The 27,837-nt window shown below is 48.0% G+C and overlaps 1 protein-coding gene and 1 long non-coding RNA gene across 3 annotated transcripts in view; one reads left to right on the top strand and one right to left on the bottom strand.

Annotated features, from left to right (window-relative positions):
• LOC137436520 (laminin subunit beta-2) overlaps nt 1-27,837 on the top strand; it is a 280,979-nt gene that overhangs the window by 162,541 nt on the left and 90,601 nt on the right. For both annotated transcript variants that reach the window (XM_068130380.2, XM_068130381.2), the window contains 4 exons: nt 11,197-11,575; nt 11,785-11,969; nt 18,108-18,349; nt 27,378-27,581. In XM_068130380.2, coding sequence (XP_067986481.2) covers nt 11,197-11,575; nt 11,785-11,969; nt 18,108-18,349; nt 27,378-27,581 — 1,010 coding nt within the window. The remainder of the gene's footprint in view (nt 1-11,196; nt 11,576-11,784; nt 11,970-18,107; nt 18,350-27,377; nt 27,582-27,837) is intronic.
• The window catches only part of LOC137436528 (uncharacterized), a 34,358-nt gene continuing 17,231 nt past the window's right edge, over nt 10,711-27,837 (bottom strand). The window contains exons 2-3 of the long non-coding RNA XR_010986301.2: nt 27,364-27,572; nt 10,711-10,801 (exon numbers count right to left, since the gene is read on the bottom strand). This is a non-coding gene — a long non-coding RNA (uncharacterized LOC137436528). The remainder of the gene's footprint in view (nt 10,802-27,363; nt 27,573-27,837) is intronic.

Below are 27,837 nucleotides of genomic sequence, written 5' to 3' on the forward strand. Positions count from 1 at the left end.
GAGCTATTAACAGTCACTAACCCGATTCCGAAGCGTTGGCTGAAATCGCGCCACAGGTACTCAATGGGGGAAATCACAAAGACGATTGGATGTGGAAGAAGAAGCCAAAGTAAGGAGGAACAGGAATTTATGAACCAATTATGTACACAATCAAAGAAACCAAGGGAGAATGAAAGATACGAAAATAATTACAGAAGGAGAAGAAGACACAGTGCAATTCTAGCTTATCTACAGGCTTAACTTATTCCCAGGACAGAACAAACAAGACAAACTCACGTACATGAATGGATGGAATGGCAGGGGTGGATGGCTGGACGGATGAGAAGGTGGGACCACAGGACTGGAAGGATGCGGGTCCGGTCCGTGTAAACGGCAAGGCTCGAGGTGAGCGGCCGCTGACCCTCCGCAATCTGGTTCGCACTGCGGCGTTTCTTCGCAGCAGCGGGTCGAAACTGCGCGTCAAAGCTCAACTCCTCCTCAACTAAACTCCAACTGAACTGCGGTCCACTGAACTCTCTGCTCCTCCTCAACTGAACTGCTCAATGCGTCCTCCTCACTCAGCTCCTTAAGCAGTCCCTCCGTCGCCCTTTTTATGGCCCTTCCCAAGATCAAGCCGCGGGCTACACGGGCACGCCTACCGGGTCGCTCACTGCAGTGCCGGTTGGCTGGCACGGGCTCTTTTGCTCCACCTTTGATGACGATGGGCGGCCAACGCCCCTTCTTCTCCGAGCTGACCGCGTGCGTAATGGAGGCAGATGCAGTTGGCAATAATGCAGTTTTGGCGAATGCGGTTGGAAATGGAGGCTTTGGTGAATTTGAAAAGGGGATCTATCTTATTTCATTTGGTGCAATGCAATGTCAACTAGTGGAAAACAGAGCCTTAACTAATACACATAATAAAGAAATAACTATAGAGAGGTTCTATGATTGGCTACGTGCTGGTACATGGACTAGCTAAAGGGAAGACCGTTGACCGTTACAATTAATGGAGGTATTTACAAGGAATTATTACATTATTTACAGAGGGTGATATTTACAAACAATTACAGGATTCTCAAATCCGCAACACGGCACCCTCATCTTCCAGGCACGGCCCGGGCCTATAAAACTTTACTTAATGTGACACGTAGGTGTAATTCCCTCTACCATTAATCTGACCCTGAGTGTGACAGTTTTAAAACACAAATAAGTATGTCCCGCTGTTGCATTGCACCCTGCCTAACAGATTCACACCCACAGTATAACCGAATTGCGGAATTGATTTTCAAACTACACATGAACGGTGGGGAGCATTATTTACAAGACATTATTTGTATCTACACTGCAACCCAGGACCTGCGATTTCCTTTGGGGGAAACAAAAATAAAATCCTGTGGGAGGGGAGGAGACAGCATGCACTGCATCGACGCACCAGCACCAATAATCACCAAAGCACCATAAAGCACCAGTCAGTGCACAGTCATCATAGTTATAAAAAAAACAACAGCTGGTGGTCTTGCTCTTCTGCTCCCTCTGCTGGCCGTTGTCATTCTTGATGTTATTTTTCTTCCTTCATCTTCTTTGCTTGTGGCCTATTTGGACATAATAATAAAAAGCACAAAATGTGTCCACTTTTTATTATTATTATTTAGAGCCTACAGGGGCCAACTAGGGGTGGTTCACCTGTATGGCATAGGTGCCACGTTACTGAGGTCCGCAAGCAAGATCTTCCTCTGGCCAACCTGGCCGGTCCCAGCAAAGGGGCCATGCCACAAAACTTGTGGTCCATAAGTGGTGCTTGGCCACAGACTGTGGTCCCTAAGTGGTGCGTGGATGCAGGCAGCTGGTTGCGGAAATTTCGGGTTCACAGACGTGGCCTCCCGCACGCTCCCCCCCAGTGCCCAGAGAGCACAATCCTCGGGTCGGGGAAGGAAGACAGAGATGACAGGTTAGCGAGGGGTAAGGCCATAAGGGTACACATCAACAAAGGCAATGCAAGGTGAGGTGCGCACGGAGAGCGAAGTGAGAAAGCTCGTCCCTACCGTACGCCACCCCCCCTTGTCACCTACTCCACCCTTGCCCTTACCCATATTTACAACAATTTACAATTCGTCTCTACCGTCACGTCTTCCCCATATCTCCCCTAATACCAAATTCCTCACAATCCCTCTAACCAAATTTGCCATAAATTCAAATTTTTCATCCATGCCTCTTTAGGAGGAAGAGATGGAACATTAAGCACAATGTCACACCCACGTCATGATGTGTCTCACAATCCAAACATTTGCACAAAAATAACCAAAACATGGCATGGTGTGGAGTTACGTCACCTCAGGTGAGTGGATGTAGATGGTGCGAGGAGATTTCAATCCTATCTACCTTCTAAATGACTTTAACACACTTTACACTACCCGGGGTCTTTCCCTGCCAATCCATTGGCTATCTTAATCTATGCGCTTCTAAAAACCAATTCCCATTGACCAAACTGTGGTGCTCATCAATATGGGGTCTCACTCCCCCAAGTTTTCACTCCTGTGCCTTCTCACAATTTCGGAGCTGGGTCATGTGGCTCTACCAGCAGGTCTACCTATCTGCGCACCTCCGCCACTGAAGTCGCCACCTGAGCTTACCATGCTCCTTACCACTACCCTAAATCGGGGAAGGCCCCTCCTGGCTCTGTCACCCCTCTGATGCCCTCTCTGGCATTGGGCTACCCGGGTCCTTCTCCTGGATCCTCGGGCCCCGCTGATCACTACTCTGACTGGCTCCCAGAGCCTACCTGCGGCCTCACCTGGCTGACAAACTACCAGTGGCGGAGTGCCCGAATAACCATACGTACCAATTAAGCCCACACGTCCAGCCATTTCCACAGACTCGTGCACCCATCTAAGCACTTCCTTGCTACTACCTGCACCACAGATGCCAATATCTAACCACAATTTACCTATACCCTCTACCTAACTCTTAAACTACCCTCCCCGGGTATTCGTGATAGGGGTCCATCCTCCCCATCCACTGCCTTCGCACCAACCACTCCACTCCACATTTTCCACCATACTCACTCCACACCATCCATTCCATACTCCACGTCCACGTATTCCATACCATCTATTCCACACAACCATTCTCACCTGGATTTGCACACCTGTGCAATCACACCTGGTGCCACCTGCACCCTCCTTCCTCCCAGGTTTCTTCATTCACTCAATACAATGCACAATCACAATTATTCCTCATACACTGCTCCAGTGCTCCATACACTTCCACGCTCAATACAACCCACAATCGCACTTTTCACCATACACTTCTAACTCTCCAAACCATTGCCTCAGGCACCCAAATTCTCCCAAGCTCATACACACATCTCTCCCGAGCATTGCCCCTCAATTCCTCATTTGCTCAACATGCTCACCTGCAAAACTTCCATACCAATTCCTCATTCAATAAACCACAAACACACTGCATCATCTAAGCTGACGACTCCCTTCTGAAACTCGCGCTTCCCAGTCGCCCCTTATATTATCGCGCTCCCTCGTCGTTATAATCCAACTAATCTGCTATGTCCCTACTACCTGTACAATGTCGCTACTTACTCCTTATGTCACCTATGGTCATTTTTCTAGATCCCTATACCATTATCCAAACCCTCCCTCGGTGAGCTTACACTGCCATAACCCCATAACTAGTGCTCATGTGCCCCGGGGTATGTGAGGGATGGTGGATTTGCCATCCCTCCACCTCGTGCGTCTCCCATTATCACTTTTGCCCATCAAATTCCAATTCTTGCCAATCCAAAATTTGCCAATCATCTGCCAATCAAATTTTCCCTCATCAATTTTTTTTTTCCAATCACCAATTCCCTATGCCTACTCGTCAATTAACTTGAGCCTCAGTGCGTCTTTACATTTCCAAAGCTCGGCTTCGCCAAGCCGAGCTATGAACGCGGGTGGTTCGTTTCCTGCAGTTGGATCCGTCCGGCATTCGGTTCAAGGGAGGCGGCATGCTCGGCCCGAGATTCCACGCATCATCTCGGCGTGGAGCCTTTCGGTCTCCCGCCCGATGGCTCGATCCCGCCCGGCCGGAACGCCGCAACCACAAGGGGGCGCCGCTCCGGTCCCTCCTACCTGCCCTTGAACCGGACCGGTCGCTTTGCCCGGCAAAGCCCGGACTCGACCGTGCGGGGCGGGGCTTGGCCCGAATCCGCGCCGAGCCTCACATCCAACAAAGCGCACCGCGCCCCGAGTGCTCGCGTCGGCTATCCGTCACCCTAAACACTGCCCCGTTTAACGTCGATGCCTTACTCGCCTGCTCACACGCATACGCGACCCGTTTTACACTCACCAAGCCCGGCGTTCCAACGCCGCCCGTACATTCCACACACTCCGTTCATTCCACCACCGCACTCCCTGTTACACACCACACCTCTCGCGCAACCCTCTTGTGCACACTTGTCGTTCGCACACTTCGTTCCACACCTCTCCTCTGTTACGTCCTCCGTTACACTCACCATGAGCGTGCACTCTCGCATCCACCCACTCACGCGCTTCAATGGGCTCTCCTGCACCCGCGCCACAACCAACTCAGGTGTGCTTTCTCGCACACTCTCACCGTCCATCCCAAGCATGCATCCTCGCACTCGCTCCTCCACCAACCCACTCTCCGGGTCACTCACACCCTCGCACGTACACTCCGTATCGCTCTCACTCTCTGTGTCACACTCTGTACACTCCGACGTGCATTCCCGCTCGCACTCGGTTTTACTCCCACACTTTATAACACACTCACTCGCCGACGCACACTTTTTCCTCACACGAGTGCCATTCTTTCGTACACCACGCACCACGGACCTCCCACATACGCCCGGGTGCCATGTCGACCCCAATCGCGCGACAATTCTTTTCGCGCCAAACACTCTCCTGCAAAGTCTCCCCGCACAATATACAGCATGACTCACCTGGGGGATTCTTCTCCTTCGTTCCAACACCACCTGCAAACTTTCATTGGTGTTATTAAGCACAGCATCGTGATGTGAGCAGGGACTTTGCACATTTTCCATCTCTCCCTGCCGCGAGTGCTTTTCTAAGTCCCCGGCCTCTCCAATCCCAATTTCAACTATTCCTTTTTCCTTATTCACCTCGACGACAGCTGGCTTTATTAAAATTCCCTCTTCCACCTCAGCGGTCGCCGGCTTCCCCACACCCCGGGTCGCGATCTCTACCCCCGTCATTTTAACCGCGCTTTGCTCCGCCTCGCTCAACCAGTGCTTCTCGACCCGCTTTACCTCGTCGCGTACCCCTGGGACCTGCTCGCCCAACCTGCGGTCTCTGTCCCTCTCTGCTTCCCTTACCTCATATGTGGCTTGCCCCCTCGCCAACCCCTCGTTTACTTCCCTGATTTGGTCACCCATGTCCTCCAGTTGCCCCCCCAATTTACCTTCTAGCCCTTCCAACCTGTTGTCTAACCCCTCAAATTTATTGTCTAAACCCTCAAATTTGGCTTCTAGCCCCCCAAATTGATTTCCCATATTACTAAGCCTGGTGTTGGCTTAGTGGTTAGGGTGCAGGCTTGGGATCCTAGGATCCTGGGTTCGAATCCCGGTCGATTGTTGAATTAACGCCAGTGGGGTTGACTCAGCCTGTCATCCTTCCGAGGTCGGCAAATTGAGTACCAGCTTTGCTGGGATGAATGATCCCGGTGTGTACCCCGATTTAGAATAGGTACACTGTATCCCTGCGCATCGTAAGAGGCGACCAAGGCTGGCGTCAGGAAGGGCATCCGGCCATAAAAACATTGCCTCAAACAGGGAACCATGATTGTCATGGGGCCCGCAAGGCTAACCCCCACACCAGCGGGGAAAAATGGCCTTAAAACGATCATTCATTCATTCATTCATTCATACTTAACCTGTCTCTCAATTGCTCACTGGTACCCCTTGCTTCGTCCCTCATTGCTCCCATCATTCTGCTTTCCATTTTCTCACTGTCAGCCCTCCTTCTGTCTACCATTTCTTCACCCAACATAACCATAAAGGCCTTTATTTGCTGCATGAATAAGCCCCAGTCCATCGGCGGCACTGCTGCGGTCACGGTCACGGGTGCGGCAACATTTGGTGCCGCTGTAACCTCGTGCGCGAGGCCGCCATTTTGTGCGTCTGAAACCCCCGCTGCCACATCCTCATTGCTCTCCTCCTCCATTACTCCCACTGCCTCCCCGGGGTCCTGGGTCGACTCTACCCCCTCTAACACCCCTACCGGCACCCAATCGCCTTGATTATCCATGGCACGATTTAATTTAGATTGTTAAATAGAATTTCGGCCGCTCCAAATTTTGAGTGCATTAAGCGCACTTCAGGTCCGAATCTCGCTCCTGACACCAATTGTTATGGATCTCAACGTCGGGCCCTTTTCCCCTTACCAAGGCGGGATTAATCCCCTTGTCTGCGACTGACCGGCGTGAGTCCTGGGGGTCCCAACGCTCCTTCCGGTCAGGAGCAGCCAGGGTATTTGATCAACGAAAAGTCCCAAGGACCTGAGTGCCACTCCTGACCGCGAAGCAGGGGAGGGTCTCCCGCTCGAACCACGGTTTTAGATGTTCTAATTGCCGAGCGGTTTTAGCAACCCTGAGTTCGAGCTATTAACAGTCACTAACCCGATTCCGAAGCGTTGGCCGAAATCGCGCCACAGGTACTCAATGGGGGAAATCACAAAGACGATCGGATGTGGAAGAAGGAGCCAAAGTAAGGAGGAACAGGAATTTATTAACCAATTATGTACACAATCAAAGAAACCAAGGGAGAAGGAAAGATATGAAAATAATTACAGAAGGAGAAGAAGACACACTGCAATTCTAGCTTATCTACAGGCTTAACTTATTCCCAGGACAGAACAAACAAGACAAACTCACGTACATGAATGGATGGAATGGCAGGGGTGGATGGCTGGACGGATGAGAAGGTGGGACCATAGGACTGGAAGGATGCGGGTCCGGTCCGTGTAAACGGCAAGGCTCGAGGTGAGCGGCCGCTGACCCTCCGCAATCTGGTTCGCACGGCGGCGTTGCTTCGCAGCAGCGGGTCGAAACTGCGCGTCAAAGCTCAACTCCTCCTCAACTGAACTCCAACTGAACTGCAGTCCACTGAACTCTCTGCTCCTCCTCAACTGAACTGCTCAGTACGTCCTCCTCGCTCATCTCCTTAAGCAGTCCCTCCGTTGCCCTTTTTATGGCCCTTCCCGAGATCAAGCCGCGGGCTACACGGGCACGCCTACCGGGTCGCTCACTGCAGTGCTGGTTGGCTGGCATGGGCTCTTTTGCTCCACTTTTGATGACGATGGGCGGCCAACGCCCCTTCTTCTCCGAGCTGACCGCGTGCGTAATGGAGGCAGATGCAGTTGGCAATTATGCAGTTTTGGGGAATGCGGGTGGAAATGGAGGCTTTGGGGAATTTGAAAAGGGGATCTATCTTATTTCATTTGGTGCAATGCAATGTCAACTAGTGGAAAACAGAGCCTTAACCAATACATATAATAAAGAAATAACTATAGAGAGGTTCTATGATTGGCTACGTGCTTGTACATGGACTAGCTAAAGGGATGACCATTGACCTTTACAATTAATGGAGGTATTTACAGAGGGTGATATTTGCAAACAATTGCAGGATTCTCAAATCCGCAACAATATATATGTTGGAACCCATCTGTGGATAAGTCCCATCGGCCGATGGGTCTGCGCCATCTGCGGATCTGCATCTGCAATTTTGTCGTACTTTTCGTCCGTAATAACCGGTGAGCGTTTACTGCCGATAACTTTTGCAACAAGTTCATCACAAACTTGACGTTGTCGTAATGTATCCATGTTGAATGCAATGATGGGAATGATTGAAAACGTGACCCAGGCCATATTTATACCATGTCTATTCACACGCCAGACACAAGACGTTTTACATAAACACTGAGGGCCTCATAGAATCACATAATGCGTTATTGTGTTTATATAATTGACAATGCCCCGATTACGAAGCCACACCTTCATCTTTAGCTTTGGGGTGATTAAGGCATGCCAGGAATTGCTATATAAACAATGGAGAGCTGAGTCTGCCAGTGCCCCCAGCGAAGTAGACCAGCGTTTTTAAATGGAGCGACATTATCTTATTTTTCTCTTATCGACAAACGGTTATCGACAAACCACATGTCACGGACTGCTATATAAACATTTATGACATCAATTGCTCATTTTTAGGTTCAAATAAACATACTCATCCACCATTGATGCATACACATTCCTTCAAGGTGAACAACACATCCGCAGATGGCGCAGACCCATCGGCCGATGGGACCGATCCACAGATGGGTTCCAACATATATATATATATCTATATCTATATATATATATATATATATATATATATATCTATATATATATATATATATATATATATATATATATATATATATATATATATATCTATATATATATATCTATATATATATATATATATATATATATATATATATATATATATATATACAGTGAACCCTCGTTTATCGCGGGGGTTACGTTCCAGAACCCCCCGCGATAAACGAAAATCCGCGAAGTAGCGACCATATTATTATTTTTTTTTTATATATATTTTAAAGCATTATGAACTCCCCACACTCTTATTAACCTTTCCCATACTCTTATAAACACTTCCTATACTCTTAAACACTTTTTACACTCTTAAACATACGTAATTTTAACAACATATAAAATTCTAATGGGTACTCACCATTGAAGATACTGTAGCTACCCATGGGTTCCCCAAGCAAGACCAGCATCAGAATCTCCTTGCTCCAGCCGGTGACGTCACCGGCGGGGATTCCCGGCGCGAGAGTGGCTGGTCACGTGACCGCTAAAGCGTGCAGCGCTTTGCGGGTATAATCAGCTACACCTGTTGATCACGTGACCACCGATTCACCGAAGCACGCCACGCTTGAGAGGCGTGGCTTTCGGTTTCTGGTTGTGCTTTATAATGCAGCCCGATAAATGGGCTTTTCAGTGTTCCCGAGTTGGTTTTGAGAATAAATATCTTCTCGGACGAGTTTGTGTCTTGCCCGTCATTTCGTCCGTATCAAGCAAGAGCCCCGGCTCTTCAATACTACAACTTGCGTGATGAAGATGATGATGAATTAGCTGTGCAGTACTGATGACGATGAAGGTGATGACGATGATGAATGTACTGGCGTTTTCCATACGCACGACTCTTTGTCTACCCTTCTACTGTACACTATGTACAGTATTTTATTTCTTGTAATATGTTTTAAATACTGTATTTTTCTTATTTCTTTACGTTTTTTAATTTTTTAGGCTAGAAAATGCTTATTTTACCACAAAAATATTTAAAATAATAGTATATAAAAATACATTTATACCGCAAAATCCCGCGATATAGCGAAAAATCCGCGATATAATTTTACATATACTAGCGAGAAAAAACCGCGATGTACCGAATCCGCGAAAAGTGAACCGCGATATAGCGAGGGATGACTGTATATATATATCTATATATATAAAGTAGAGTTGGCCTCTATCTATGATCTCTAAGATCTCGAGAACCCGTGGACGGATTTGCGAGCGGAAAGTACTGTTCGACTCGGGATGGTCCCAGGAATGTCACGGAGACATAAACATTTAAAAAATTTCGGGTTTTAAAATTAGCGTATTATTAGCACTAGCAGAAGAGAGAGGGATTCGAAGGGAGGGAGCGCAGCGCTTCTAGCGCTTCTGACTACAGCACACCTTAAAATTAAAAAAACTTCGGGTCTACAATCTCTAAGATCTCGAGAACCCGTCGACGGATTTGCGAGCGGAAAGTACTGTTCGACTCGGGATGGTCCCAGGAATGTCACGGAGACATAAACATTTAAAAAATTTCGGGTTTTAAAATTAGCGTTCCCCTCCCCTCCTCTTCCCCCTCCCCTCCTCCTCCCACTCCCGTGCAAAGCCGGGTACCTCTGCTAGTACGTATATATAATCAACGATATAACAGCGTGACGAGCGCTGTCCCGATCTCCTGTGGACCGAAGTCCGAGACCAAAGCGTCACCTCTGACCCGGAGGCCTCAGCCCGGCCACTCTGTCAACAGACAGAGATTTATTCATTGGTCCCCATTGGCTAAACATCAGGCAGAGCCGCCGATCCGGATTTCGGGCTTATTAACCCTCGTCAGGACGGCATACTCCAAAAAATCTAACCAATGAGGACCAAAATCGTCTATTAAGTTGATCAAGGCACCTCCTGTCATAAATCTCTGTCTGTTGACAGAGTGGCCGGGCTGAGGCCTCCGGGTCGGAGGTGACGCTTTGGTCTAGGACTTCGGTCCACAGGAGATCGGGACAGCGCTCGTCACGCTGTTATGTCGTTGATTATTATCCCCGCCGATTGCACCGCACCCCCTGGTTTTGGTTTGCACTGGCGGGAACGATGGTCTGTGTGGCAGACAGGCTGTTGGTTCCTTGCGGGTTATGCGGTATTTACCGTGTGAGACATAATTCGTGGCTGGTGCTCACCATTAAAGCTAGGAGGTGCGTTGATCAACATGTGTGTATATATATATATATATATATATATATTAAAGCGCGATGCATATATATATATATATATATATATATATATATATATATATATATATATATATATATATATATATATATATATATTTCTAACCACTGACTGACTGATGTTAATATTCAGTACCTTCTGGGTGTCATAGAAAGCTGAAATTTGGCATGCTGATGGGCATCGAAGCCGGTACACCAGGAAAAATCCCAGAACCGTCAAAAAGCATCTGAAAATGAAAAATTACATTAAAACCTCCAAAAAACCTCAATCAATATCTAGCATTTGAAAATTGTAATTTCTTTCACTGTAAATTGTGAAATCAAAATCTCAATGAAAATTTACGTAAAAACAGTGAACTCGTCCGTAAAATAAAAATAAGTTATAAAAGAAAAAAAAGTCTAAATTGATATCTAGCAGCAGGTTGGTGATGCTTACCTACGATCATAAAGCTTCTATTTATTATGTACCTACGTATGAAGCATGGTTTGTGATTGCTTGCACAATGTGTAAGCATACCCCACCAGTGAGCAATGTATTTACCAATCTAGGTTTATGCTGCAGTAATGATGATGTGCTTGTACCTTTTTGTCATTCTTTATGGTACCTTGTTTTTCTTTTCAGTTTGTGAATGTGACCCACGTGGTGCAGTTTCGATGAGATGCCATGTGGCTACTGGTGAGTGTGAGTGTCGAGCAGGCTTCACAGGTCCTCGTTGTAACCGCTGCGCCCGTGGGTTTATGGGAGCTCCTCCTATGTGCCAGCCGTGCCACAAGGAGTGCTTCACAGCCTGGGATGCCACAGTAATTGGACTCTCAAACGAGGCTCAGATGTTGACCGAGAGAGCCCGCCAAATAGGAGCCGGTGGGGTGACTGAAGGGCCCTACACTGACAGGCTCGTACGTTTGAATCGCAAGCTGGAAAGAGTTCGGGAGTTGGTGGCTAAGCGCAATGCCACCCTCGCTGAAGTCACTCGACTTTCCACATTAATCGATGATGTCAGGTGAATCCACTGATCACCGATTCGTGAAATAGCATTGATTATTTCTGTTTGCTCATACATTTTCAAAGCATAGGGGTAGGGTAGTCTACATGAGCAAACATTTGGACATTTTGAGGTTTTTGGACATGGTGACAAACCATTTTGAGCCTGAAAAGTATTTATACCAGCAATTATCCTTTAAGTTTGCAGTTCTGCTGTCTCCTTAACAGGCGTGAGGAGGACGAGCTGACTGCAAAGCTGGAGCAGCTAGAGAGGGCCTTGTCTGAAGCTGAAGACCGTAACAATGCTGGGAGCTCTGACCTTTCTGAACTTGAGCGGGATGCACGTGCAACCACAGCTCATGCTAGTGACCTTGACAAACAGCTAAAGTTCATCAAGAATTCTGATTTCTGGGGTATGTTCAATGAACATTTACAGAGTGCTTCTTTAAATCACTTCTGCCAAGAATAATCAAGCTACCTTGTTTGCCCAATGAATTGTAATTTCCAATTTGTGTTATCTCAGGCTTTCAGGACATTCCATTCTATCAGGGCATCCAGTACGTGCAGTATTTTGACTGCATGTCTTATTTTGTTTTGCTTTTTTTTTTCTTGCAATATTAGGGTTGGCCTGTTTGGCATTCCCATCTATCCATATGGCTCATGATGATGGGGCCACAGGTTCAAATCCCATATAAAAGGTATTGTGTTGGTTTTCACAATATTTTCTCCCAAAGTTCTTATAAATCATGTTAAAGCACAATGATCTCATGTCCTTGTCTTACATATGATATCTGTACGAGCTCTCCCATTTACCCTACAACTCTGATAAAACAAACAAACAAAAAACTTATGAAGTTAGCTATGATAGAGTATTTTATTGCCTCCACCACGAAAGGTGGATGGAGGTTATGTTTTCACCCCTGTCTGTCTGTCTGTCTGTGGACAAAATATCTCAAAATTTGTGGATAGATGTGAACGAAATTTGGTGGACAAGTTGTGTCTGTGACGAGGAAAAATTGATTCAATTTTGTTGAAGATTTCAATCCGGATATGGATCGGAGATTTTTTAAAGTGATTCTTCACCATTGAGTGATTGGGCAAAAACCCATATATAGCACTATATCTCAAAAAGTTATGAGCGGATTCGGCCGAAACTTGTTGGACAGGTTGGTTGTGTGACAAGGACAAATTGTTTCAATTTGGTGAAGATCCAAATAAGGATCGGGACACGAGAATTGTTTTATTTTGTTTAAAGTTCACCACTTTGTGATGAGGCTAAAAACGATATATAGTATGATATTTCAAAAAGTTGTGGATGACTTATGACAAAACTTGGTGGATGAGTTGGGTAAGGAACAAGAACAAGCCGATTAGATTTTGGTTCAGGTCTTGTTCCAGATCTGACCTATCAGTGGATACAAACTGCAAACTGTTCAGCCTGGCCTCACATTCTAGTTAATAAATGTTTTTTATCTAATGTCAAAAATTTCTAAGTGAGTTAATGTGGTGGTCGAGGGTGATGTTGAAAATCTGTGTGATGCTGTGCAAACGAACCACAAACCACACCGACACAATTCATAGTTGGGTTGCTGTCGTGCAAGTGTCGAATGTCTTTGAAATGGAGAGTATATATATATATATATATATCATGTATGCTGCATGTGTGAGGAGTGTTATGATTTATGGGAGTGAGACATGGGTAATGAACATAGAGCAGCAACGAAGGCTGGAAAGGGTGGAAATGCGAATGGTTCGGTGGATGTGCGGAGTATCGTTGAGAGAGAGGAAGACAAATGATGAATTGAGAAAGATGATGGGAATAGAGCCTGTGATGGATGCTGTGAAGAGGAACAGGTTGAGATGGTTTGGTCATGTGTTGAGGAAGGATGAAAGTGACTGGTTGAGAAAAATGATGGAAATGAATGTAGAAGGAAGTAGAAGACGGGGAAGACCTAGAAAGACTTTGCTAATGGTGGTGGAAGAAGAAATTGCGGGCAAGGGGGTTAACAAGGAGAGATGCAGAAAATAGGGCAAAATGGAGAAGATCGTCATGGGGACCGCAAGGTTAACCCCCACTCTCGCAGGGAAAATGGCCTTAAAATGCCTGTTGTTGTTTGTTTGTTGTATTTACTCTGCAATAACGAAGCCCAGAGAAACCAGATAAATTGGAAAAGTCATTACTTAGCTGGGGATTCTATGCTGGAAATAATAACGGAAGGGTTGAATTAACCTCCTGGGTCAGCATCATTCACTTTTTTGTCATTGCCCCATCAAAATTTCCATTAATTTATAATACACAACGAATGGCCTTTGCAGTATTATTTCGTGAGAAGTCGATGGCACGCCATCGCAAATCCACATGCTTCCCACCTAAATCAAAGTTGAAAGATTTCCACCAGGAAATCCACCAGGAATGTTCCACCAGGAATGTTCCACCAGGAATGTTCCACCAGGCCCAAGTTCCACCAGGAATGACCCAATATCAAATTTTGAGTTTAAAAAATCTTCTGTTTTGACCCTTATATCCCTAAGTCCCCACCTCGTAGGACATGAACCGAGGGCCAAATTCAGAAAATTGTTACATATTTCATGCCCCCGCCTCCCCAATATTGAATGCATATACTGTACAAAGTTTAATTTGAAAATGTTTTAAAATATGCATGTAATTGCATTTCTTTGGATTTTGACCCCACCAAAGGGGCTGAGGCCAAAATGATACTGCTCTAGTACCTTCTTGCCACGCAGTGGTCATAAGTACCAAGTTTGGCGATTTTCTGCCCAACCGTTTAGGAGAAGAGGTGTGTGTGTGTGTGTGTGTGTGTGTGTGTGTGTGTGTGTGTGTGTGTGTGTGTGTGTGTGTGTGTGTGTGTGTGTGTGTGTGTGTGTGTGTGTGTGTGTGTGTGTGTGTGTGTGTGTGTGTGTGTGTGTGTGTGTGTGATCGACCGATCGAGAGATCGAGATCTGCCCCCACTCATCGTCATCTCCAAACACGGGCCCAAAGACTGAATGGAGCCTTCCCTGGGCCCAAAGCTCCAATCTCCACATGACCGATGGACCAAGCCGTCTCCTCATTCGTGCTCAATTTCCCCCTCCATCCTGATTTTTCTCCACGCGAGCTTCCGTATGGCCTCTGGAAGTTCACCCGATCCCACCAGGGACACCCCCGTTCACCAATACAAGGCGTGCCGCTGCCACCGGTCACCTTCTCAACATGTTGTCCCACCGAAGCTCAGTCCCATCTGTTCTCATGGGAGAGAATCGGCAAAAAGGAGTCGTCCATGGCGGGATGGTGTCGATAAAGTGCACCAAGCTGCAAGGTTCGGCTGCATCCCAAATGTATGTTGATATGCGTGATACCGGATGCCACGAACACGGTCCTTGGCCTCACTAAAGCTGTTATATTCGGTGCGGTCTTCGATCCCACTGAAGCTCGGTCCCACTCGTCCTCGGTGCGATTGAGTCGATAAAGCCCTTCAGGCTGCACCACCAGGCCAGGTCCCAAATGCATGTCAATCAGCATGATACCGGGCGCCACATGCATGGCCTTCAGCCCCATCGAAGCTGCAGTTTTCAGCTCGGTCTTTGCTTCCACCGAAGTTGTTGAATTTGGTGCAGTCTTCGATCCCACTGAAGCTCTGTCCCATTCATCCTCAGCGGGAGGAAGTCGGCAAAAGGGAGTCGCCAAAAGCTTGGTCCCTCATCCTTGGCTGGAGGGAGTCACCAGAACCCACCATGTGTGTGTGTGTGTGTGTGTGTGTGTGTGTGTGTGTGTGTGTGTGTGTGTGTTTTCACATGTACTGTATATATTTTCACTTAAAATCTTTTTTCTCTGCAACCCATGTCTGATCAATGCAAAACTTTAAACATAAGAGGACTCCTTGTGGATAATCTTTTATGGATAACTCTTCCATCATATGGCACATTGTCATTGGAATGGGCGTCGTTCGGTACCCGGCATAACTGCTCGCAGCTGTAAGCGGCAGTTCTAGTTATTATTGTTATGTTTATGGGGGAGGATAGAGATTACCTTAGAAGAGATAGAACTGTGTAGGAATAGCATGGACCGCATGCAAGTAGAAAGCCAATCTCGATGTAAGAAAGTAGGGATTTGTTCACTTAATTATTGTTTGAATGTGCATGATACGAGGGTCGTGCTTGTGATAAGATGGAGAGGGATTAAAATTAAGGAAACGTGTGTTAAACCACATGTAAACTTCCACCGGGCATGCCGGGTGACATCTCCGTTGAACAATGTTCACATAAGCCCAGAAAATCGAGGCAGAAAGCCGTGGTATTCTGCCAGGCAAGAGGAGAGGGGGCGGAGCTATAATCGTCCCCTGGATGAGGGTGGAGCCCAAGAGTTATCAAGGGAGACGAGGGTGGAGCCAGGGCTGTCAGTTCTGGGAGGAGAATTGAGCGGGAACAGTGTGCCGTGGAGCTCGCTGTGTTGCTGGAGAGTCTGAGGAGAAGACAGAGGACCTCGCGTTGGTGTGAGGAGAAGAGAACTGAAGGAAGAACTGAAGGATGAGTTTGCATTTGTGAAGAGAACTGAAGGAGGAAAGCTTTGAGGAGGCCATCCTGCCCATCCTGCCCATTCCTGCCTTAGTCCTTGTGCAGTCTTCGTCCTCCCCCATTGCCTGTGGATCGGCCTGTTTGTCACCCCTTCACTTTGCCTATCGTCCTGCCCATCTCTTCGCCAGCTCCATGCCCATCTTCCCGCTCCCACTCTGCCACACCAGAGATAAGTCACCCGGTTTTGTCCCCTCCCCACCCCATCTGTGACTGTATCTGGAGTGACGTGCCTTAGATTTTATGGGATTTATTTTACCTCATCGCTTACCACATTGTATATCGTGATTATTGATTTTATTCTCCCTGCTTGTTATTTGTCCGGGAAGAAACCCATTTGGTTTATTCCCGAAGCTTATTTCACCATCATCCGGAATGTCTCCACAGGGATTACAACCGTTTGTTACATTGTGGGATTTTAAACTCCCACCGCAACATGCTCGACATTGATTGAGCCGTTGATGCTACATTATTACTATTCACCAACTTTATACAGTTTACCAGTTCTGCTGAAGCCGTTTCTTGGCTACAGTTAAAATCCAGGATGGGTACCCACTCTGGCTGAGGATACTTGTGTGGAAGTATTATTTTGACTTGTAATTGATTGAGATTGGTGAGTGAACAGGTGGCTCAGAGAATATCAGGAATTTGGAAAACCTGGAAATCTCTTGTTCACCTTGTCACGGCCCCTGGCTAGAGCACATTCCTAGGCTTTCACTATTGTGAAGCAAATGTAGGGTTGGAGGATCTCCCAGCAGGAGGGGGTGGTTGTCAACGCCTGGGGGGGCGAGCTGGTGCCGGTGAGGCGAGCGTGGATGACCGAGTAACGTTTGCGGAGAAGGGATTAAGATTATCGCAGAGAGGATTAAGATTGCTGTGCCCATCAAAACGTAAACATTTCTTGGACTTGAGAGACTTGTCACCAGAACCTCTGACGAACGGAACGAGTACGGAACGAGAACAGCGCTGCGCAGAGGACCAGCCGAAGAAGAAGAACCAACGACCTGAATTACCAAATTCGTTGAGTTATTGTAGTCATTATTATTTTGAAACAAGTGATCTATTAATTATAATAAAGCCTTACTTTGTAAAGCTGTTTCGGTCATATTGGAGTCTCCTGTGTCTTCACAACATTCTCTTACAATTGACTGAATGTGCAGGAATTTAGAGGCTAGTCTGGAGGCCAATGAAAAGTCACCTACTCTTCGCGAAGGACACCATCAGATCTTTAACATCCACTAACTATTTCCAGTGAATGGGACACCAGGTTTAATGTCTATTCGAGAGCCAGCACACATATGTATGTGTCATTATGCATGCAAAACACCATGATGACAGTTTATAGCTGGGCGAAGATTATAATTCAGGCAAGACTGCTCAGAAGCGAGTGCGCTTACCTCTAGGCTATCCTGCTAGCCACACCTTTGTGTTTTGAAGTAGAAAGATCACCTGTGATGCCTTTCAGTTCCCCGCCTGTAATTATTGTTTTGATGCATCTGGTCCACTGTCAGACTCATGTAACTGATGTATAATCAAACAACTTTATTCACAATAATTTCACCAATAATCTTCTGTGTCACTAAGTTTAGTTGATGTTTTGTCCTGTCGGATTCACCTTTCTATTGATCAGTTACTCCAATTTGATGTAAACAATGAGGTCACTGATCACATGAATTGTGTTATGCAAATAAGGCATTGTTTTTCGAATTGCTTCCTGGTACCCAAAATGCTTTGTGATTTTAAAAGGTCACATTTTACAAGGTTTTCTGGTAATCTCTGGGCCGTAAGCTGTTTTTTTCTTACTGATGAATGCTGATAGCAAAACCATGTTCAAAATAGATGTTTATATTTGTAAGCTTACAAAATACCCCGAATAAGTTGTTTGTGGAAACACAAACTGTCATGTAGAAGTTGTTCTGATCAATAACTGTCATTCTTATTTCCCCTCATTTGTATGATTTTGGCTGCACGCTGTTTTTCAGGAGCTGTGGGGAGTATACGAGAGTCTGCACAGCAGTCACAAGAAGCTGAGATGCAGGCACGCCATGCTGTAGAGGGCTGGACAAGTCCCGTAGCCCGGTCAGCATTGACAAGGCAGCAGGCAGAGGAGCAGATAACCACAAGGCAGCCCGAGTTTGAGCGGAACTTTGTGGCAAATGATGCGGCGCTACATACGCTCCGTGGAGATGTGGCAGGGTTGGATTTAACAAGGCTCAATCAGCAGGTACTGATAAAGATGCCATGCAGTATCCTCAGGAAAATTAAACAATGAACAGTATACCATAGTGGGCAGTGATAATAATAATAATAATAGTTATACTAGAACCGTTGTTGGAAGAGCCGATGCTTTTGATATTTGATGTTCATTTTAACAATCGGTTTGTTTGTTTTTCACACTGAATGAAAAACGTAAAGGTTTCACATTCACATGGTGATTGTGATATATGACAGGTTCGACGATATGGTCGGCTTAAACGACATATAAATCAAAATGGCGGTGTGTGGAGAGTCAGCTGCAGCACCGCCGTAATGACATCAGACGTAATCATATCACCCTGTCATGTGACCAGATCCTCAGCTCTGATTGGTATATGTTTGAGGGGACATACATACATACATATATACGGATGGACAAACACTGTTCTAGACGGCTTTGCCCTATGGGCTACGCCATAAAAATCTCTCGGTTCAGTAGCATTAGTTTTTGCAGGGCCATCAACTAAATTGTAGGTGTTGGTGTTGGCTTAGCGTTTAGGGTGCCGGCTTGGGATCCTAGGATCCTGGGTTCGAATCCCGGTCGATCGCTGAATTAACGCCAGGAGGGTTGACTCAGCCTGTCATCCTTCCGAGGTCGGCAAATTGAGTACCAGCTTGCTGGGATGAATGATCACGGTGTGTACCCCGGCTTAGAATAGGTACACCGTATCCCTGCGCATCGTAAGAGGCGACCAAGGGTTGGCGCCAGGAAGGGCATCCGGCCATAAAAAAAACATTGCCTCAAACGGCACCATGATTGTCATGGGGCCCGCAAGGCTAACCCCCGCTCTAGCGGGGAAAATGGCCTTAAAACGATCATTCATTCATATATATTGTTACAGACACGACTTTGATGTTAAGGTGGGCCGAGCGGAATGGCCGTCGTGTCCGCACAAATTACCCGATTATACTCGACGTTGACGGAGCCGCGCTACGCTGGATCAATAAGGAAAAAGAAGACACCCGGCTGGGTTATAATGACATACGACACCAATGTTTCAATTCTCAAGACCTCCGGAGGAGATTATATTCGTACGGAAAGGTTAGATTACAGGGACGAGAGGTACATCATAGAAAGACAGGCACTTAGACACAATCTTATATTAACCCCGGACAGACGACAGACAAACGGGACAACGGCTGACTCACACGGGGGTTGATGGCAGGAAAGCGGGTATCGATGGCTCAAGGTGCACTCTTGGCTCAAAGCAGGGTACACGGTTCGGTCCAGAGATGCGGGGAGGTCTCGTCGCAGCGCTCAGAGGTGACGTTCTTTCTCAGGCGGGTTCTCTTCCTCTCAGCGGTCGTAGGCAACGTTCTTTCTCCAGCTGGGGGCGCATCTGACGTCACGTCCGCTACGTGGCCGCGTATATCCGGCGGGGAGTGACACGCCCTCGGCTCGTTAGCTCCGCCTCGTGGAATCGGCACGTTGCTTCTCATTGGGTGCGTGCGGGGGGTTTACCAGGCTCCGCCCTTGACGAGGAGCTGACAAGGAGCCCCTTCGTGGTAACCCCGTGGAGCGCATGGTCTGGAGCGCATCGTCTATGGCGGCGAACCGAGCCGGTGGGAGGACGCACACTCCCCCCCGCGCAGCGCCGTGCCCCTCTGTTGTTGTAGACGGGGAAGAAGATGGGAGGAGGTATGAGAAAGGTCCTAAACTCACTACTGGTGCCATATAATCACATTCTGGTGCAACGAAGAGTCATAATTAATGGAAACGAGGCCTTAACTGACATAGATTAAGAATAACTAGCAAGATGTCCGAAAGTTGTCTACGTGTGGTGCGGTGGACCTGGGCACGACATTTAATGGGGGAATAAGGGGAAGGTCGGCTCTACTGATTGTTATTTACATGCAATGGGACTAGGGAATGGGGGATTGGGGAAAGTTGGGGAGTATTGGAGAAAATAGGGGAATATTTACAAGCGGATATGGAGGCCAAATTCCATATTCGCAACATTGCACCCTTCTCTACCCTCGGGGCGTCCCGACCCGATAAATTTTTACCTACTTTAGTGTGGCACGCAATGTAGTTCCCTCTACTATTAACTCTACCCTGAGTGCGACAGTTTTACAGATATTCACAAATGAGTAAATATGTCCCCCTGCGACGTTGCACCCTTCTCCTCACAGAAACACACCCACAGGATAACCGAATCCGGAAAGAATTCTCAAACTAAACATACAGCCGGTAGGGAGCATTATTTACAAGACTACGCTGCTATTTACACTACGATCCAGGACCTGTTTTTGGAGGAACACATGCAGATGTTATGCATAGAGAGAGAGCGCTTGCCAACATCGATACACCAACCCACGAGTGCTCTGTGGCCGACGGCCTTTAATAACGTGCAGAGCACCCTTCCCGAGCATCAAAAGCACCACCCCACCACCAATCGGTGCAGTCACCATTGTTCATTGGAATAAAAATAAATTCGACAACCCCTAACCCTGCAGGTGTCTCTTGCTCTTCTTGTGGTGCACTTGGTGTTAACTAAAAGTGGTTCACCTGTATGGCATAGGTGCCACGTTGACCCATAGGTCCATCCCCGGGTGGTGCTTGGCCGCAAACGAACTGCGGTCCATTGTGGGTGGCCACAAACATTGCGGTCCATATGGTGTATCGATCCCGGCAGCAAACAGCGAAAGTGCAGGCCCACAACTGCGCAGCCAGCACCTCTCTCTCCTCTCTCTCTACCCCAAAGCCAGATCCTCGGAGGTGGGAGACAAAAGAAGCAGACAAGTGAGTAAGGTGGTAAGGGCGCAAAAGTGCACGCAATGTAAGGTGATGCACACTGGGGGCACATGGGAACCAGGTGAGACAGGTACGTTCCTATCGTACGCCCCCCCCCCACCAGGTAACCTACATGGCCCCCCCCTTACCCCTTACTGTATCCACAAAACACAACACTACCCATAAACATCTACTTTACAAATCAACAAACATCCCTACTGTCTTCCCCGTTCCTCCCATAAACCAAATTCGTCTTCTCTCCCTCCTAACCAATCAAATTTGCCATTTTCAACTCTCATCAAAATTTGCCATCTCCAACTCAACATCATAATTTGCCATCACCAATTCATCATCAGTCCCTCCTAGGGAGGGAGAGATGGAATCACTCCAATGTCTCATCCACGTCGTGATGCGTCTCACAAATCCTCACAGCAATCCTTACTTCTGCACAAAACAAAGGAAACACAGGTGTGGAGTCATCATCATCACCTCAGGTAAGTGGCTGCGTATGGTGCGACAGGTTCATCAATCCTAACTATTTCCTAAGTGACTTTAACAACTTTACACTACCCGGGGTCTTTCTCCGGCCAAACCATTGGCCCTCTTACACTATGGGTTCTAAAAAGCAATTCCCATTGGCCAAACTGTGGTGCTCTTCAATTTGGGGTCTCACTCCCCCGATTCATCTCCCGGTGCCCTCGTACAATTTCTGGGCTGCGACGTGTACCTCTCCCAGTGGGTCTACCCACCTGCACACCTCCACCACTGCAGTTGCCTCCGAGCTTACCTGCTCCTTACCCTAACCTAACTACCAGGGGAAGGCCCTCTGGCACTCTCCCCACTCGGTGCCCTCTCTGGCACTGGGCTACCCGGGTCCATCCTCCGGATCCTCGGGCCCCATCCACAACTCTACCGGCTCCCAGAGCCCACCTGCGGCCTCACCTGGCCGACATCCTCACAGTGGTGGAGTGCCCAACCAACTACACGCACTAACAGGCTACACGCCCAGCCATTTCCACAACACTAATGCACCCATCCACAATACCATTCTGCAACCGCACCACAAATGCCAATATCCAACCACAATTTACCTGCACCCTCTACCTAACACTTACACTACCCGCCCCGGGTACTCGTGAAAGGGGTCCACTCTTCCCCCATCCACACCTTCGCACCATGCACACCACTCCGTACCACTCACTCCAACTCTCTCCACACACCTGTACCTGCACACCTGTGCTCTCACACCTGGTGCCACCTGCACCCTTCTCTCCCCAAGCGCATTCGCGCTGATCCACACACTCACTACTCATACACTGCTCCACACACCTGTCCAATTGCACACCTGTGCAATCACACCTGTTCCATCCTCACACACACGGCATCATCTCAGCTAACTACTCCCTTCTGAAACTTGCGCTTCCCAGTCGTCCCTTTAAACTATTGCGCTCCCACGTCATTATCATCCACACTAATCTACCTGCGTCCCCACTACAGGTATCAGTCACTAACTAAACTTAACGTTACCTAAGGTCATCTTCTCTAGATCCCTACACACAATATCCTAACCCACCCGGGCTAGTTTTCACTGCCATACACCCCATAAGCTATTGCTCCTTTGCCCCACCATGGGAAGGGTGGCAGGGATGCCATCCCACCACATCGGGGGTCTCTCACTACCAATTTTGCACATCAAATTTCAACAAATTAAAAATTTGCCAATCACTGCCCATCATCTGCCAATCACTACTGCCAATCCCTTGCCAATCATCAAATTTTGTTTTTCTCTAATTTTGGGTCCAAAACACTAACCTCATCACCCAGTCGACTCACTAATACCTCTCGGTGCGCCAATCCCTGTCCAAAGCCCGGCTTCGTAAAGCCAAGCAATGGATGCTGGTTGTTTTGTGCCAGCGGCTGGATGCGTCCGGCACTCGGTGCAGGGATGGGGGCTTATTCGTGCCGAGATCCCACGCACCACCTCGGCGTGGAGCCATCCAATGCCCCGATCTAGACCTGCCGGCACGTCTCACCACAAAGTGGTCGCCATGACGACCCTTTCTATCGGGCTGCCAGCTCCGCCTAGTGGAGCACGGACGCGGCCGTTCAAAGCGAGGCCCAGCACGCACCGAGGGCCCGCTTCGGCTAAAAGTCGCTCTAACCTCTAACCCGTTTAACGTCGATGCTTCACCTGGACGCTTACACCCCGCAGCCCGTTCCTTGCTCACACATCCCGCCGTGCCCATGCTCCTCGTACCTTTCCTTACACACCCAGGTACACCCATTCCACTCACAGCCTTGGTCACACACCTGACCACCGAACACTTTGGCACACATTCGTTGCTCGCACACCTCACCAATACACCGCTTCGCACCCCCTCCTCGGTCACCTCCTCTGTGACAATCACAGGTGTGCTCTCATTCGCACACCCAACCACGTGCCTCACCACCAACTCCAGCGTGCATTCCCACTCACGCTCTACCATTCCAGGTGTGCATCCTTCCATCCCAGGTGTACATCCTCGCTCACCTGTCACAACCAGCTCACTCTCCTTGTCACTCTCACTACTCTCACCTCCACTCGTGACAACGCACTCACCCTTACTCTTGACAGCACACTCTTTCCCCATGCACCTGTCCGTCACACACCTTTCTCGCGCACACTCTCCCGTTACACCCTCTGTAACACTCACCACAGGTGGACACTCTTCCTTACTTCTGACAGCGCACTCTTTCCTCATGCACCTGTCCGTCACACACCTTTCTCGCGCACACTCTCCCGTTACACCCTCTGTAACACTCACCACAGGTGGACACTCTTCCTTACTTCTGACAGCGCACTCTTTCCTCATGCACCTGTCCGTCACACACCTTTCTCGCGCACACTCCTGCGCACACTCTCCCGTCACACCCTCTGTAACACTCACCACACCGCGCTCCCATGTGCTCCCTCGCACACACGCTACGACCGACTCACTCTCGCCTGCACACTCACTCCTTGGTACACACTTTTTCCTCACACACCCCAGAGTCGGACTTTCTTGCACACCTCCTCTTTCGCACACCAGACCTGTCGCACACTTCACCCACGGCCTCTCACGAACACCCGGGTCCATCTCGACCCCCAAGCTTCTTAAATCCCCTGGCGCATCATACGCACGACCATATTGGTCACCACTTACACCGGGTCCTCTTCCTCTTCGCTTCTCCTCCATCACCTGCGAATCCCTCATCCGGTTAATGAGCACATCACGATCCAAACACAGACTTTGGACCAATTCTTTCATCTCCTCTTTTATCTCTTTGTTATCCCCTCTCCGTCGCTTCTTAATTTCGCTCACCCCTTCTTCCACTTCTTCTAATTTGTGCCTCACCTCTTTTATTCCCCGGTATGTCTCCTCAAGCTCGTCCTCCAAGGCTACCTTGACCGTTTCCATGTGCGTCCTCACCTGCCGGTCCTTCGTCTCCATTACCTCTATCACCTCGTCCAACCTCGTTGTCAGTCCCTCACGTACCATCTGACATTCCCTCTTCGTCGCTACCAAGTCATCTTTGAGTTCTTTCTGTGTCGCCTTTAAACCTCCTAATACCGCAGTGTTCCTTTGAACCTGCTCCACTAACTCCGTCTGTCCCACCGTCAGCTGCTCCACCTCTTGCGTCAGGTCCTCTATGCCCCCTTGTAACTTTACAGTCGCCTTTCTCACCTCCTTTTCCATGTGCTCCTCACAGTGCCTCACCTCCTCGCGCACTCCTCCGACCTCCTCACTCACTCCTCTTCTGATCTCCTCTCCCATCACTTGCATCTCCTGCCCAGATGCCACCCTCATCTGCTCCATTTCCTCCCTGTGAGCATCCAGTTTGGTTTCTACCCCCATTCTGACCCCCTCTATCTGCTGCTCCATTTGTTTAACTTCCCTTTCCGCTTGGTCCCTCATGTCCCTCAATTTGCCTTCCATACTGTTTTCTAACCCCTCTAACCCATTTTTCACTCCCTCTATCTGATTCTCCTGGGCAGCCATTCTATTTTCTACCCCCATTAACCCATTTTTCACTTCTTTTATCCCGTTGTCTAACCCCTCAAAATTATTGTCTAACTTCCCAAATTTCTTGTCTAACTCCTCAAAATTATTGTCTAACTTCCCAAATTTCTTGTCTAATCCCTTAAAATTATTGTCTAACCCCTCACCGGTACCCCTCGCTTCGTCCCTCATTACCCCCATTTCGTCCCTCATTGCCCCCATACTGTTTTTCATTTCTTCATTATTCTTGTCCATAAGGGCCTTCATTTGTATAAAAAAAAGGTTCAAATCCACCAGGGGCGCTGCCACGGTCGCGGGCGCGGTGACCAGCGAGGCGCCATTTTGCGCTCCCGCAATGTCGGGCACAACGACGCTATTTTGTGCGTCTGCTACCCTCGCTGCTTCGCTCTCCTCCTGTCCCTCATGTCCCTCAATTTGGTCCTGGACCGACCCTGCTTCACTCTCCCCTACCGGACCCCAGCCGTCTTGATCCGCCATAGCGCGACTTTCAAAATTCGAGTTTCGTAACACCAATCCAAATTTTGCTGTTATAATTTCGTCGAGCGCAGTAACCGCGGGACCGCGCTCCGGATCGATTTGGTCGAGCGCCGTACGCGCTCCGGCTCGATTTTCCCTCCCAAAATTTGGGCCTAACTAATTTAGTCCCGGGTCCGAATCTCACTCCTCGACACCAATTGTTACCGTACTAACACAATTGGTGTCCAAAATTTGGGCTAAATAAATTTAGTCCCAGGTTCGAATCCAACTCCTGACAACCAATTGTTACAGACACGACTTTGATGTTAAGGTGGGCCGAGCGGAATGGCCGTCGTGTCCGCACAAATTACCCGATTATACTCGACGTTGACGGAGCCGCGCTACGCTGGATCAATAAGGAAAAAGAAGACACCCGGCTGGGTTATAATGACATACGACACCAATGTTTCAATTCTCAAGACCTCCGGAGGAGATTATATTCGTACGGAAAGGTTAGATTACAGGGACGAGAGGTACATCATAGAAAGACAGGCACTTAGACACAATCTTATATTAACCCCGGACAGACGACAGACAAACGGGACAACGGCTGACTCACACGGGGGTTGATGGCAGGAAAGCGGGTATCGATGGCTCAAGGTGCACTCTTGGCTCAAAGCAGGGTACACGGTTCGGTCCAGAGATGCGGGGAGGTCTCGTCGCAGCGCTCAGAGGTGACGTTCTTTCTCAGGCGGGTTCTCTTCCTCTCAGCGGTCGTAGGCAACGTTCTTTCTCCAGCTGGGGGCGCATCTGACGTCACGTCCGCTACGTGGCCGCGTATATCCGGCGGGGAGTGACACGCCCTCGGCTCGTTAGCTCCGCCTCGTGGAATCGGCACGTTGCTTCTCATTGGGTGCGTGCGGGGGGTTTACCAGGCTCCGCCCTTGACGAGGAGCTGACAAGGAGCCCCTTCGTGGTAACCCCGTGGAGCGCATGGTCTGGAGACTGGTGACTGGAGCGCATCGTCTATGGCGGCGAACCGAGCCGGTGGGAGGACGCACACTCCCCCCCGCGCAGCGCCGTGCCCCTCTGTTGTTGTAGACGGGGAAGAAGATGGGAGGAGGTATGAGAAAGGTCCTAAACTCACTACTGGTGCCATATAATCACATTCTGGTGCAACGAAGAGTCATAATTAATGGAAACGAGGCCTTAACTGACATAGATTAAGAATAACTAGCAAGATGTCCGAAAGTTGTCTACGTGTGGTGCGGTGGACCTGGGCACGACATTTAATGGGGGAATAAGGGGAAGGTCGGCTCTACTGATTGTTATTTACATGCAATGGGACTAGGGAATGGGGGATTGGGGAAAGTTGGGGAGTATTGGAGAAAATAGGGGAATATTTACAAGCGGATATGGAGGCCAAATTCCATATTCGCAACAATATTCATCAAATAAATTGTAGGTGCTGAGTTTGGTTGTTTAAATCTCAACGATGGACTGCACCCAGTTAAAGACTCATTCATCCAGATGTATTTGAACTATCCATAGAAAGTTATAACCCATACATTTGGAAAAATACAGTATATTGAGTTGTGTATGAATACATTATGTTTGATTAGTTGTAGCTCATTCAACAGTGAAATTAGTATCTTCAAAAAGTTTAAAAAAATTGTCTATATGTACATTTAAGCATCTGATTTATCAGACTTTGAAAACTTGCAATTCCAACGAAAACAGCTATGCATATACCTTGTGTACTGCAGGTGTGTGGATCCTCTGGAGATATTCCTTGTATTGACAGCACTTGCGGTGGCATTGGCTGCATGGATTTTGATGGTCAGGCGCACTGTGGTGGCATGGGATGTGGTGGTGTTGTGACAGCGGCAGCAAGTGCTCTTGAGAGGTCCAACATTGGCGAGCAGGAGATTGAAAAAGCAATGGTCGAGCTGGGAAACATTCTTCAGCAGGCATGAAATCCATTTTAATTCTATTTCCTTTTAATCTTTACATGAAACTTTTTCTCCACTTTCACTGAATCCATACAAATTGTACTTTGCAAAATTAAGATGAAATGTGCGTAATTTTTTTGGATGCAAATTCTAGGCTCATTTACAAGCAAGGTGACACAGGGCAAAAGGGCAACATACTGACAGTGGGTAAGTGGTGCCACAGGAGGATGCAACAGTCAAGGGAATGATCAAACTGGAAATAGGAAAGAGGTTT

Source organism: Myxine glutinosa, chromosome 11 (assembly GCF_964187855.1).
Source record: "Myxine glutinosa chromosome 11, kmMyxGlut1.1, whole genome shotgun sequence".
Taxonomy (NCBI): domain Eukaryota; kingdom Metazoa; phylum Chordata; class Myxini; order Myxiniformes; family Myxinidae; genus Myxine; species Myxine glutinosa.